The 14,073-nt window shown below is 48.1% G+C and overlaps 1 protein-coding gene across 6 annotated transcripts in view; it reads right to left on the bottom strand.

The window, feature by feature from the left end:
- The window catches only part of farp1 (FERM, RhoGEF (ARHGEF) and pleckstrin domain protein 1 (chondrocyte-derived)), a 229,001-nt gene that overhangs the window by 91,141 nt on the left and 123,787 nt on the right, over nucleotides 1-14,073 (bottom strand). For all 6 annotated transcript variants that reach the window (XM_052026779.1, XM_052026780.1, XM_052026781.1 and 3 more), the window contains 6 exons: nucleotides 12,222-12,319; nucleotides 10,198-10,312; nucleotides 5,131-5,278; nucleotides 4,170-4,265; nucleotides 3,917-4,077; nucleotides 1,170-1,238 (listed from right to left, as the gene is read on the bottom strand). In XM_052026779.1, coding sequence (XP_051882739.1) covers nucleotides 1,170-1,238; nucleotides 3,917-4,077; nucleotides 4,170-4,265; nucleotides 5,131-5,278; nucleotides 10,198-10,312; nucleotides 12,222-12,319 — 687 coding nt within the window. The remainder of the gene's footprint in view (nucleotides 1-1,169; nucleotides 1,239-3,916; nucleotides 4,078-4,169; nucleotides 4,266-5,130; nucleotides 5,279-10,197; nucleotides 10,313-12,221; nucleotides 12,320-14,073) is intronic.

Here is a 14,073-nt window from a genome sequence, read left to right as displayed (position 1 = left end):
ATCATAATTGCACCTGCCTCAACCACTTCCTCTGGCAGCTCGTTCCACACACCCACCACCCTCTGTGTGAAAAACTTGCCCCTCAGGTCCCCTTTTAAATCTTCCCCCTTTCACCTTAAACCTATTCTGTCTAGTTCTGGACTCCCCTACCCTGGGAAAAATAGACAATGTCCCTCGTGATTCTATAAACCTCGATAAGGTCATCCCTCAGCTTCCTGCGCTCCAGGGAAAAAAGTCCCAGCCTAGGTTGAGTGAGCCAGGGCTTTTCTCTTTGGAGAGAAGGAGGTTGAGAGGTGACTTGATAGAGGTGTACAAGATGATAAGAGGCATAGATCGAGTGGACAGTCAGAGACTTTTTCCCAGAGCGACAATGGCTAACACGAGGGGACATAATTTTGAGGTGATTGGAGGAAGGTATAAGGGGGATGTCAGGGGTAAGTTTTTTTTTTACACAGAGAGTGGTGGGTGCGTGGAACGCACTGCCTGCAAACGTTGTGGGGACAGATACATTAGGGACATTTAAGAGGCTCTTAGATAGACACATGAATGATAGAAAAATAGGGGGCTATGTGGGAGGGAAGGGTTAGATAGATCTTAGAGCAGGATAAAATGTCGGCACAACATTGTGGGCCGCAGGACCTGTACTGTGCTGTAGTGTTCTATGTTCTATCCAGCCTCTCCTTACAACCCCAGCCCTCCGGTCCCAGTAACGTCCTCATACATCTTTGTTGCACCCTCTCCGGCTTAATGGCATCCTTCCTCCAGATGTGGCCTTACACAGCTGTTCATGACGTCCCAACCCCTGTACTCAATATCCTGACCGGTGAAGACCAGCGTGCCAAACGTCTTCTTCACCACCCTCTACCTGTGTCGCCACTTTCAGGGAACTACGTACCTGCACTGTTAGGTCCCTCTGTTCTACAACACTCCCAAGGGCCCTACCATTTACTGTGCAAGTCCTGTCCTGGTTTGTCTATCCAAACTGCAACACCTTGCATTTATCTGAATTAAGTTGCTGTCAAAAGACAGATTAAATTTCTAACTTCTGGTTTCCATTTCCAACTAACAGAGGAATCCTCACTACACCGATTCAATGTCACTGCCTGCTGGGGCACTGATACCCAGTTAGAAGGGCAATGACAAATAGACAGGAAAGGAAACATCCCCACCTCTCAAACTGTGTCTTTTTGTATCCACCTTCTTTGACGTAATCCAGGAGTTGCTTCTGGGTCCTTCCACTGGAAGAGAGGGAACGTTATTTACAAAGCTGCTCTCCGTGGAATTCTATCGGACTATTTGCTGTTTCATGATCTTGTAAACGCAAAAAGCCTCTTTCTCGTAAGTAGCCAGGCACCAGCTGCTAGCAGTTGCAGTTCCCCAAGTCACCAATCCTTGAATCACTCGTCATTCACCCCATTGTGCTTTTATCAACTTTGTGAAAATCTCCAATGGTCTCGATTGCCCTGCTTTGGACTCAGAGCCACAGGCATCTTTCCCCTTCCACTATTTCCCCAAATTCCCTTTTGAAAGTTCCCATGGAATCTGCTTTCATCGTCCTCACATGCAGCGTGTTCCAGATCACACTCACTGAGTTCGACGCTCCCCTCTTCTCCCTCTGCGAACCTCCTTCACTCCGTGTCCACTGGGCACCCATCCCCTCTTCTTCAAAACCTTCTTGATTTTGAACACCACCATTAACTCTCCCCTTAACCTTCTCTGATCTCTCTTAACCCACCTGCCACCCTGGCCCTTCCCTTTTCCCTCACCTACCTTCTGGGAGAAGATACAGGAGCTTAAAATCTTAGGAAGGATGTGTTGACGTTGGAGAGGGTTCAGAGGAGATTTACGAGGATGATTCCAGGAATGAAAGGGCTTACATATGAGGAGCGTTTGTCGGCTCTTGGACTGTACTCACTGGAGTACAGAAGAATGAGAGGGGACCTCATAGCGACATTTAAAATATTGATAGGAAAGGACAGAGTACATGTGGCTAGGCTGTTTCCCTTGGTGGGTGAGTCCAGGACCAGAGGGCACAATCTTAGAATTAGAGGGTACAGTTTCAAAACAGAGATGAGGAAAAATTTCTTTAGCCAGAGGGTGATGAATTTGTGGAACTCCTTGCCATGTACAGCAGTGGAGGCCAGATCAGTGGGGGCGTTCAAGGAGGAGATAGATAGATATCTAAATAGTCAGGATATCAAGGGATATGGGGATAAGGCCGGAAATTGGGATTAGAATAGTTTTTTTTTCTTCCCCCATTCCCCATTTCTCATTTCTATTTCCCTTTCCTTGGAGCAGACTCGATGGGCCGAATGGCCTGCTTCTGCTCCCTTGTCTTGTGATCTTGTGAAAAGCCCGGACGTCCAGAACTGCTTCTTCCCCACTGCTGTCAGACTCCTGAACCAATCACCTTCTTCACATCCCCTTCCCAGTGCTGGCTGCCACGTTCTTGGACTCTTAACTCTACCTGTTCCGTTATTGTCTCTTTCACATTTCTTCCTGCACTACCATAGACTGCACTACAATCTTTCCACCATTCTGCTGTTTTGTGTTCATCGCTGTATTTATTGCTGTATTTATTATTACCGTGTAGACTGTTTACTCTGTGAGCTTCATGCCATCAAGGAATTTCTTTGCACCCTGGTGTATATGACAATAAACTAATCTGATCTGAGAAGGACCATTCCAGCTCCTCCAGCAGGGAGGTGGGAGGAGACTGAGGGGATTCCCTCCAATGGAATGATTTAATTTGCCTGAAAGCTGGTGGAAGTCACACGAGCTCTTGGGATGGGAAACAACTGGATAACAGCTGGAAAACAGCCAGCCCTTCCATTCAAGAAAAAGCAAATTTGCTTCAAAGAATAAAAATATCACAATCCAGAACCGTCAGCACAACCCAAAGCCCATACAGTCACGGGGGAAACACATCCGCCAGCTTGTCTAATTGTTTTTGAATCACAACTGTGGAATAAAATAAAGGCCAGGACACAGGGTGAGCTACTGTGCTCTCCGTCAGAACAATGTGTGAGATCTTTTATATCCACCTGAGGACAAACACACCTTGGTCGAACATTTGAAGGACGGTACTGCAGCGTTTCCTCAGCACTGCCCCTCTCTCAGTGGGACACCACCCTATTCCTGCTCACCCACAGTGCCACACTACCTCAGCATCCCCTCTCCAAAAGCAAAGCAACCTGTTGCGCCTGCACCTTCTACAATGCAGCACTCCCACTGAACTGCCTCCTCACAAGATTCCCACTGAACAGCCCCTCCTTCAACAGTGTCCCATTGAACTGCCCCTCCCTCAATCCAGTGTCCCACTGAACTGCCCCCAACGTGACCCACTGAACTGCCCCTTCCACAACAGTGTTCCACTGAATGGCCCCCCCAATACTGTGTCCCACTAAATTGCCCCTCCCACAAGTGTCCCACTGAACTGCCCCTCCCACAATCCAGTGTCCCACTGAACTGCCCCTCCCACGTGTCCCACTGAATTGCCCCTCCCTCAATCCAGTGTCCCACTGAACTGCCCCTCCCACATAACATTGCCAGACTGAACTGCCCCCCCCCACAACGGTTCCACTGAACTGCCCCTCCCACAACATAGTTCCCACTGAACTGCCCCTCGACAACAGTGTCCCATTGAATTGCCCCTCCCACAATCCAGTGTCCTGTTGAACTGTCCCCCCACAATGCAGAGTCCCACTGAACTGCTCCTCCCTCAGCACAGCCCTCCCACAACACACTATCTCCAAACGCGAGGTGCTCCCTCAGCACTGCTCCTCCCATGACACAATGCTCCCTTGGCAACGCCCTTCCCACCAGGCCGGGTTCCCACGCAACCAGCAGGCATTGGTGCACACTCTACACGGGAAGGTACAAGCACAGGGGTCACCATCAACGCTCTACACCTTACCTAAACCTGAAGGAGGAACCTCGGCTGAAGAGGATGGGCTTGGGTTTGGGTTTGGGCTCTTCGAACAGTCGAAAGAAGGCATGATATTCCACACAAATCTTCCAGAACGCCTTGCAGGAATCTCGGCTGGCCATGGTAAACTCCAAGGTGTCCTGGCAGGACTGCGGAGGAGATGCAAGGACACCAAGATCAGCACTGAGTGCGTAGAGGACAGCAACCAGAGAGAGAGGCATCTGCATCAGTTAACACTTACGTTTGTCTCCGGACGGAACTTAATGAGGAACCTCTTCCTTTTGAAACTCAGCTTGCGTACCTTGGCCCAGTTGAACGAGTTGATCTTGTTGTTCCCCTGCACCAGAGACATCAAAACACCAAGGAGTCAGAACAAACCCAGGTGGGACAGGAAACAAATCTAAAAAGTACTGCAGATGTTGGAAGTCTGAAAGAAAAGACGGACAATGATGAAAACACTCGGTGTGTCAGGCAGCATCTGTAGAGAGAGAAACAGTTAATATTTCAGGTCAGTGGTCCTTTGGGAAAGAGACTAAAAAAAGGGTAATTTTAATTAAAGATGATAATTTACAGGTAATTTAATTACAGTACAAAGAACGTTGCCGAGACTCGAGGGCATGAGTTATAAAGAGAGGTTGGATAGGCTAGGACTTTATTTCTTGCAACATAGGAGACTGAGGGATGACCTTATAGAGGTGTATAAAATCATGAGGGTGTAGCTAGGGTGAATGCACTCAGTCCTTTTCCCCAGGGAAAGGGAATCAAAACTAGAGGGCGTAGGTTTAAGGTGAGAGGCGAGAGATTTAAAGGGGACCTGAGGGGCAACACCTTCACGCAGAGGGTGGTCCGATTATGGAACCAGCTGCCAGAGGAAGTGTTTGAGGCAGGTACAATAACAACATTTAAAGGACAGTTGGACAGGTATGTGCAGGATATGGGATATGGGCCAAATGCAGGCAAATGGGATGAACTTAGGTGGGCACCTTGGTCGGCATGGGCACGATGGGCCTGGTTCTGTGCTATATTACTCCATGACTCTGACTCCCAGTCCTGATGAAGTATCTCTGACCCAATGCATTAAACACTGTTTCCCCCTCCACAGATGCTGCTCGACCTGCTGAGCGTTTCCAGCATTTGCCGTTGCTGTGTGAGGGAAGACAAGGTTCCGGTGGCCCCCCCACCCCCACACACGCCCCCTTTACCTGGAAGACAATGATCCCCGTGTGCGACACAGAGAGGTTGATCTTCGTCCCCTCTCTGTCCTTCGCTCGGTGTTGCCGGATTCCGTACATTTCCAACTTCCTCGCGACCTCCAGCAGCTGGTAGTCAGAAGCAGCAGGCGTTTGACCACTTTGGGCAAGGGAGACAAGCAAAAGGGATCATTGCATTAGGCGCTCTCTCCTCAGAAAAACCTGCCAATTTCCAGTCCCCACTCTCCCAACCTTGCCAGATTATCCCATGATTCCTGTGTTGATTTTCTTGGCCTCCAGCAACACCCCGTCAACACTGTCCACCAGAGGGTGCATGACATCCCCGAGGGCCCACACCACCAGGTTCAGGAACAGCTACATCCCTTCAACCATTCGGTTCTCGAACCGACCTGCACAACCCCAATCACTACAGTTTAGCAACACTATGATCACTTTGCACCACAACGAACTTTTTTTTATTTTAATTGTGTTCTTTCTTGTAAAAATTCTGTGTACTTTATGTCTAATTTATGTTTTTCTTGAGAATTGGTATTGGTTTATTTTTGTCACTTGTCCCGAGGTACTTGTCTTCAAACTTGCAAACCGATCATACAGATCAATTCATTACACAGTGCATTGAGGTAGTACAGGGTAAAAACAAAGAATACAGAGTAAAGTGTCACAGCCACAGGGAAGTGCATTGCAGGTAGACAATAAGGTTCAAGGTCAAACAAGGTAGATTGTGATTTCAAGAGTCCATCTGATCATATAAGGGAACTGTTCCAATAGTCTTATCAGAGTGGGATAGAAGCTGTCCTTGAGCCTGGTGGTATGTGCCCTCAGGCTCCTGTATCTTCTGCCTGATGGGAGGGGGGAGAAGAAAGAATGTCTGGGGTGGATGGGGTCTTTGATTATGCTGGCTGCTTTACTGAGGCAGCGAGAAGTGTAGACAGAGTCCATGGAGGGGAGGTCGGTTTCTGTGATGTGCTGAGCTGTGTCCACAACTCACGGCAGTTTCTTGCGGTCTTGGACAGAACAAGTTGCCGTACCAAGCTGTGATGCATCCGGATAGGATGCTTTCTATGGTGCATTAGCAAAAATTCTGTAACTCTAATAACTCCCAATTCAGCTTCTTCAAAACCAGTTCGGACCACTTCATCAAGTGGGATTCAATTCAAGCTTTAGAGTGTGTTACACTGCACAGTGGCATTATGTTTATGCTCCTGTAATAGCAATCCTGAGGTTTAACTACTCCAGTGCGGTTGCAAGTTCGAGTTCCACTGCGGAAGCTGAAAAATTTAAATTAGCTAAATAAATCGAGAGTAAAAAGCGAGCCTCAGTGCTGGTGAGTGCAAGGCCACGGGGCGGTTGTGAAAGCCCATCTGGTTCACCAACCTCCTCCCGGGGAGGAAATCTGCTATCCTCATTGGTCTGGCCTGAACATGACTCCAGACTCACCATTATGGTTAATTCTTAACTGCTCTGTGAAATGATCCAGCTCAGGGAACGGCTGGAGATCGGCATTAAGTTCTGGCCTTGACTGTGACAGCCAGGTTCCCTTGAGGAACAGAAAAGGTTGCAGCAGGCTTCTGCACAAACGTTCAATTTATTTCATTTCCTTGCCTTAAATGTCCAACAGCACAAACCAGAGGATTTCTCCCTCTCTCCCGCCTGAAGTTTGGCAACGGAAGTCTCTCTGCAGGGAAGGTCTGAAAGAAACTTTATCAAAGTCCACTCATACCTCAGGCTGCCGAGCTGAGGCTGCCCTTTGCTGCAAGTGATTCACAGCATTGCCACATTTCCTCTCACACAGCGTGAGGCAATTATCAATTCAGGCACTGGGATCGACAGCTCCCACTTTTACAGGCCAGCCTTGTTCTAAATCCTGCACAAGAATTCCCTTCTCTTCCCAGTCAAACAACACATGAGTGCTGTCAAAGCATTCTACTTGAGGAAGTTTATAAGATTATGAGAGGCACAGATAGAGTAAACAGCCGGTATCTTTTTCCCAGGGTCAAAACGTCTAATACTAGAGGGCAGGCATTTAAGGTGAGAGGGAGAAAGTTCAAAGGAGATGTGCGGGGCAAGTTTTTTTTACACAGACAGTGGTGGGTGCCTCGAACATGCTGTCAGGGGTGGGGGTGGAGGCAGATACTATTGAGGTATTTAAGAGGCTCTTGGATGGGCACATGAATATGCAGAGAATGTAGGGATATAGACCATGTACAGGCAGAAGGGAGTAGGGGTCATTAGCTTAATTAGTTCAGCACAACTTCGTGGGCCGAAGGGCCTGTTCCTGTGCTGTAATGTTCTATGTTTTATGTTCTAAGTTGCTGGGAAACTAGTCTAAGAACCAGTTTTCCTGCAAGGAATATTGGCTCAAAAAGGAGGCTGTTCTCCCTGTGAAGTTGGTCTACTTTTAATTAGATCTGCATCTAAGCTTCATCAATCAGCTTTAGTGCCACAACCTTCAATTCCTTTACCTGACAAGTCCATCAACATCAGTTCTGTTTTTTCACCCCACAACTCTTTGTATGCCCCATTTTAATCACCGTACCTTCTGGTAACCCTCACACAGACCAACCCCAAACCTATATTCACAAGTTAAAACACTACACACAAGGCCATGAGAGCAGTCACAGACATCCACCCTCGTCCCCAAGTAATCCTGCTCTTCCAAGTTATACTGCCCTCCCTTCCATAGTGACTGGTTGAACTTTGACAACAGACAGAGGCGGATAATGGGCCGCAGAAGAAGCAATTAAAACAGAACAGGCACTGAAGCAGTGAAGGGACGAAAATTCAAAACACAAGAGGGGCAAATGCCCCACTGTCCACATTCCCAAATCCTAGCCCCATGCCCCAGAATTTCCACGCACTTGCTGGTTCTTGCATATAGCGTCGGTAAGAAGCAGTTTACTTCGGCCCTATTTCCAGACTCAGTTAGGTTTCATACTCTCGCCTACAGCTCCTCAAGGTCATGGGTCCATGTTCCACTCCGAATACACAAGCACTGAAGGAATCCAGCTCCGCCTCAGGGGCTGCCTTTCAGATGAGGTGTTAAACCAAGGCACATTCTGCCCCCTCACATTGAGATGAATGATCCATGATGTAGCGGTGAGGAGGAGGCAGCTCTCCCTCTTAATTGGCTGCTTGTCCCCTGTATTACATCAATACTTCATTAGCGTAAAGCACTTTGGACACTCTGAAAGGTCCTTTTTGTTCTGTGCTTGAATTGCCCCAGTTTATTTAAGCAACAGTACAGCAACTCTGCTGGTAATCTGCTCGCCTTCCAGAGGGAACATTCAATGCACCACTCGTCACTCTGTCAAGTACCTTTATACAACAGTGCAAAGTAAAGCCCTGCACATCTTGGACAGCTGGTACACTCGACACACATCAGGCGCAGAAGGTCATTCAAGTCCTCACACCTCATCTGCCAATCAAATGGACCATGGCTGACTGGGAGATAAACTCCACCCACCAGCCTTTGCTCCCTGTTCCAACAGTTAACAGGTTTTAAAGTTAACGTAATGTAAGAAGCTGCAGAGTGTGGCGGACTCAGCCCAATACATCACGGGGACATCCCTCCGCACCTAAAGAAGGCAGAATCTATCATCAAAGATCCCCACCATCCGGGCCGCGCCATCTTCTCGCAGCTACCATCGGGCAGGAGGTACAGAAGCCTGAAGTCCCACACCACCAGGTTCAGGAACAGCTACTTCCCTTCAACCATTCGGTTCCTGAACCAACCGGCACAACCCTAATGACTACAGTTTAGCAACACTATGACCACTTTGCAGTACAATGGACTTTGTTTTTTTTATTCTGTGTTCCTTCTTGTATAATTTTGTAGAATTTATGTTAATTTGTTTTTCTTGTGAACATCTAATGCGATCTGCCTGTGATGTTGCTGCAGCTAAGTTCTGTGCATACATGGACTTGTGCACATGACAATAAACTCGACTTTGACATTGGGACAAGAGTAGGGAGGTCTTTATCAGCCAGCACAGAAGTGACAGCTTCCTTTGTCATATATTTCCTCTGTTGCAGTGCACAGCTCAAGGGAAAATCTTCAGGAGAAAAATGGTGATTGGAGAAAGGGGCCTGATGCAGGGTTTCCGAAACATTGACAATGCCTTTGCCCCCACAGATGCTGCTTGACCCGCTGAGTTCCTCCCGCAGATTTGTTTCTTGCTCCATTTCCACCACAACCTCCCTGCTTTTATGTTCTACCCCTTGGTCACTAGAGGAACATACCCAGTGTGCCTTTACAACCCCTTATTGCCCTGCAGGGTCACCGACTGAGTCCTGGGAAGTGGGGGTAACCAGAGGTCCAGATCTGGCAAGTATGTACTCAGTGGGCTGTATGGTCTTCTCCCGTGGCATACATTTCAAGTTCAAGTTTATTGTCATGGGCACACATACCCAGGGTATAAATGCCATGAAAATTAGCTTTTTGCAGCAGAGCACAGAGCATTACAGACATGGCAAACATAAGTTAACATAATCTTAAATTAACATAAAATATAAGACCATAAGATACAGGAGCAGAATTAGACCATTTGGACCATCGAGTCTGTTCTGCCATTCAGTCATGGAAGATTTTTTTCTCAACCATATTCTCCTGCTTCCTCCCCGTAACCCCCTCACCGACCAGGAACCTGTCAATCTCTGCCTTAAATACACCCAATAACATGGCCTCCACAGCCCTCTGTGGCAACGAATTCCACAGGTTCACCACCCTCCACTGAAGAAATTCCTCCTCAACTCAGTTTTACAGGGACGCCCCTTTAATCTGAGGCTGTGCATAATTTATACATAATTTAAATGGCAAAATAAATAAAATAATGACATCAGTGCAAGTTGAGAGAGAAAAAAAGAAATATAGTCCGAGGGGGTGTCAGGGCGGTCCGGTGGGGGTGTCAGGACAGTCCAAGGCGGTGTTAGCCTATGACTATGAATGGATGGACATCCCTGATGTTTCCTGCCTACATTTTCCCACCACAGTGGGGTTGAAAACACAAATAGAATGGATCTGTCAGAGTTAACAAGGCTTCTCTCTGTGACTCTACTTACACATGCCCGCTGTGAAACTCCTTTATCTTCTCCTCCAGAGCGTCCTGCTGAGGTATGTACTTGTGCTTCGCTAAATGCTCGGAGAAAACAGCTTCATCAAAATCCCCAATTTCAGCTGGAAAACAGAAGTATGGACTAGCTCAGTCCATCACTCAGCGCACCGATTCATCATCAACCAGACATTTTGTTAACATCTCCCATCCTTTGATAACATCTCCCATCTTTTCTCCCAGGCAACGGATTAAAGAAAGATTTGAATTTCTACAGCAGTTTTCACATTTCCCTCAAGACGTTCCCCTTGCAGTTTAATTACTCATAAAGGCGTACAGCGTTGAAACAGAAGCAATAAATATGATGCTGGAGAAACTCAGCGGGTCAGGCAGCATCTGTGGAGGGAAATGGGCAGTCAACTTTTTGGGTCGAGACCCTTCATCTGGACTGAGGGAGTAGAGGGGAGAGAGCCAGCGTAAAGAGGTGAGGGAAAGGGGTTGGGCAAAAGCTGCAGACGATAGGTGGATTCAGTTGAGGAGGGTGATAGGCGGAAGGAGGAAGGAAAAATCACGGCACGTCAACTATCCATCTCCCTCCACAGATGCTGCCTGACCTGATGAGTTCCTCCAGCATCTTGTGTGTTGCTCCAGATTCTGCAGACTCTTGTGTCTAGCATGGAGGCGGGCTCTTCAGTTCACACATAGCATTAACCACCCATTTACACCCATCCTATATTACTGACATTTTTTATTCTCCCCACAGTTCTAGTCCCCTTATTTGAGGAAAGATATACCGGCTTTGGAGATGGTGCAGAGAAGGTTCACCAGGTTGATTCCGGAGATGAGGGGATTAGCCTATGAGGAGAGATTGAGTTGCCTGGGACTATACTTGCTGGAATTCAGAAGAATGAGGGGGGATCTTATAGAAACATGTAAAATTATGAAAGGGATAGATAAGATAGAGTCAGGAAGGTTCTTTCCACTGGTAGGTGAGACTAGAACTAGGGGACATAGCCTCAAGATTCAGGGGAGTAGACTTAGGACGAAGATGAGGAGAAACTGCTTTTCCCAGAGAGTAGTGAATCTGTGGAATTCTCTGCCCAGCGAAGCAGTAGAGGCTCCCTCATTAAATATACATAAGGTACAGTTAGATAGATTTTTGCATGGCCGGGGTATTAAAGGTTATGGGGAAAAGGCAGGTAAGTGGATCTGAGTCCACGGCCAGATCAGCCATGGTCTTATTGAATGACGGAGCAGGCTCGACGGGCCGGATGGCCGACTCCTGCTCCTGTTTCTTGTGTTCTTATGTTTCCATCAACTCCCCCCAGAATCCCACCAACCCGCTCGGCTTTGGGATGAGGGAGGAAGCCAGAGCACCTGGATGAAACCCACACGGTCACAGGGAGAACGTACAAACTCCACTCAGACAGCAGCGGAGGTCAGGATTGAACCTGGGTCGCTGGAGCTGGGAGGCAGCAGTGCTGTGCTGCAACACTGCAGCTGTAATGCAGGGAGGTGACACCCTACGGGGGCACAGCAAGCCTCACAAACAGAGACACAAACAATTCTGCTGATGCTTGAATCTGGAGCAATACACAAAAAGTGCTGGAGGAACTCAGGTCAGGCAGCATCCATGGAGGGAAATAAACAGTCGACGTTTCGGGCCGAGACCCTTCATCAGGACTGGAAGGGAAGAGGGCAGAGGCCGGAATAAGAAGCCTCACAAACAGCGGTGTCCAAATATTGGAATGTTCTGCTTGTTTGCTGACATTGGTTGTGGGATTAGTGTCGGCCAGGACATCAGGAAGAGCTTCCCTGCTCTTCGACCCAGCACTGGGATTCTTCCCACCCACCGAGAGAGAGACCAGATGTCTCATCCAGAAGATGACCCCTCTGACACTGTAGTACCCCTTCAGTATTGCACCAAGGTGGGTTTGGGAGGCTGAAGGAGACCTGTGAGATGAGATGCCGAAGAGAACCTTTACGCAGTCCGTAACACCACGCCCAGAGCAGGAGACCTTCGAACTCACTCACATTGGATGATGTGAGAGACCAGGAGTGCTGCACTTGTGTCGTTGCAGGTCATTCTGCCCGAGGCCAGGTCCTGCTTGATTTGCAATGCAAAGAGATACCTGCAAAACACACACAGTCAGTCGTCTCAGTAACACCGCCAGCCTGTCTGCAGTCAATCTGATAGCAGAGGAGCAGGGAGCACCTCCCACACACCTCTCCAGGCAATGGATTAAAAAAAAGTCACTGGTGCCTTTCGCCAGGCACAGGAACGCAAGAGGCTGCAAAGAGCCCAGTCCATCATGGGCACAGCCCTCCCCACCACTGACAGCATCTACAGGAGGCACTGCCTAAAGTAGGTGGCATCTGTCATCAAGGATTGCCACCATCTGGGTCATGCCCTCTTCTCACTGCTACTGTCAGGCAGAAGCCTGAAGTCCCACCCCACCAGGTTCAGGAAGCTTCCTACAACCATCAGGTTCTTGAAACGACCTGCACAACCCTAACCCCACCTCAGCAATGGAACACTATGGACCACCTCTTGCACTACCATGGACTGTCTGATTGTGTTTTTTTAAACTAATGTCTTGATTTGCACTTTCTTCTTCACTGTGTTGTATAATTTATGTTCTGTGTGTTGTCTGAATCTATGTGCCTGTGATGCTGCTGCAAGCAAGTTTTTCATTGTACCTGCACCTCACCACACTTGTGCACATGGTAATAAACTCAACTTGAGACTTAAGAAAATCCAAGTGCATCACACAGAGAGAATTAAAATGACAAACAATGCCCAATATTAGAAACATAGAAAAACCTACAGCACAATTCAGGCCCTTCGGCCCACAAAGCTGTGCCGAACATGTCCCTACCCTAGAAATTACTAGGCTTACCCATAGCCCTCTATTTTTCTCAGCTCCATGTACCTATCCAACAGTCTCTTAAAAGACCCTATCGTATCCGCCTCCACCACCATTGCCAGCAGCCCGTTCCACACACTCACCACTCTCTGAGTAAAAACTTACCCCTGACATCTCCTCTGTACCTACTCCCCAGCACCTTAAACCTATGTCCTCTTGTGGCCACCATTCAGCCCTGGGGAAAAGCCCCTGACTATCCACATGATCAATGCCTCTCATCATCTTATACACCTCTATCAGGTCCCCCCATTCATCCTCCGTCGCTCCAAGGAGAAAAGGCCGAGTTCCCTCAACCTGCTTTCGTAAGGCATGCTCCACATTCCAGGCAGCATCCTTGTAAATCTCCTCTGCACCCTTTCTATGGCTTCCACATCCTTCCTGTAGTGAGGCGACCAGAACTGAGCACAATACTCCAAGTGAGGTCTGACCAGGGTCCTATATAGCTGCAACAATACCTCACGGCTCCTAAATTCAATTCCACGATTGATGAAGGACAATACACCATATGCCTTCTTAACCACAGAGTCAACCTGCGCAGCCGCTTTGAGCGTCCTATGGACTCGGACCCCAAGATCCCTCTGATCCTCCACACTGCCAAGAGTCCTACCATTAATACTATATTCTGCCATCATATTTGACCTACCAAAATGAACCACTTCACACTTATCTGGGTTGAACTGCATCTGCCACTTCTCAGCCCAACTTTGTATCCTATGTCCCGCTGTAACCTCTGACAGCCCTCTATACTATTCACAACACATCCAACCTTTGTGTCATCTGCAAACTTTCTAACCCATCCCTCCACTTCCTCATCCAGGTCGTTTATAAAAATCACAAAGAGTAAGGGTCCCAGAACAGATCACTGAGGGTCACCGACCTCCATGCAGAATACGACCCTTCAACAACCACTATCTGCCTTCTGTAAGCCAGCCAGGTCTGGATCCACATTGCAATGTTCC

This window comes from Pristis pectinata, chromosome 11, assembly GCF_009764475.1.
Source record: "Pristis pectinata isolate sPriPec2 chromosome 11, sPriPec2.1.pri, whole genome shotgun sequence".
NCBI classification, from domain to species: Eukaryota; Metazoa; Chordata; class Chondrichthyes; order Rhinopristiformes; family Pristidae; genus Pristis; species Pristis pectinata.
This window is presented reverse-complemented; position numbering and strand designations above follow the sequence as displayed.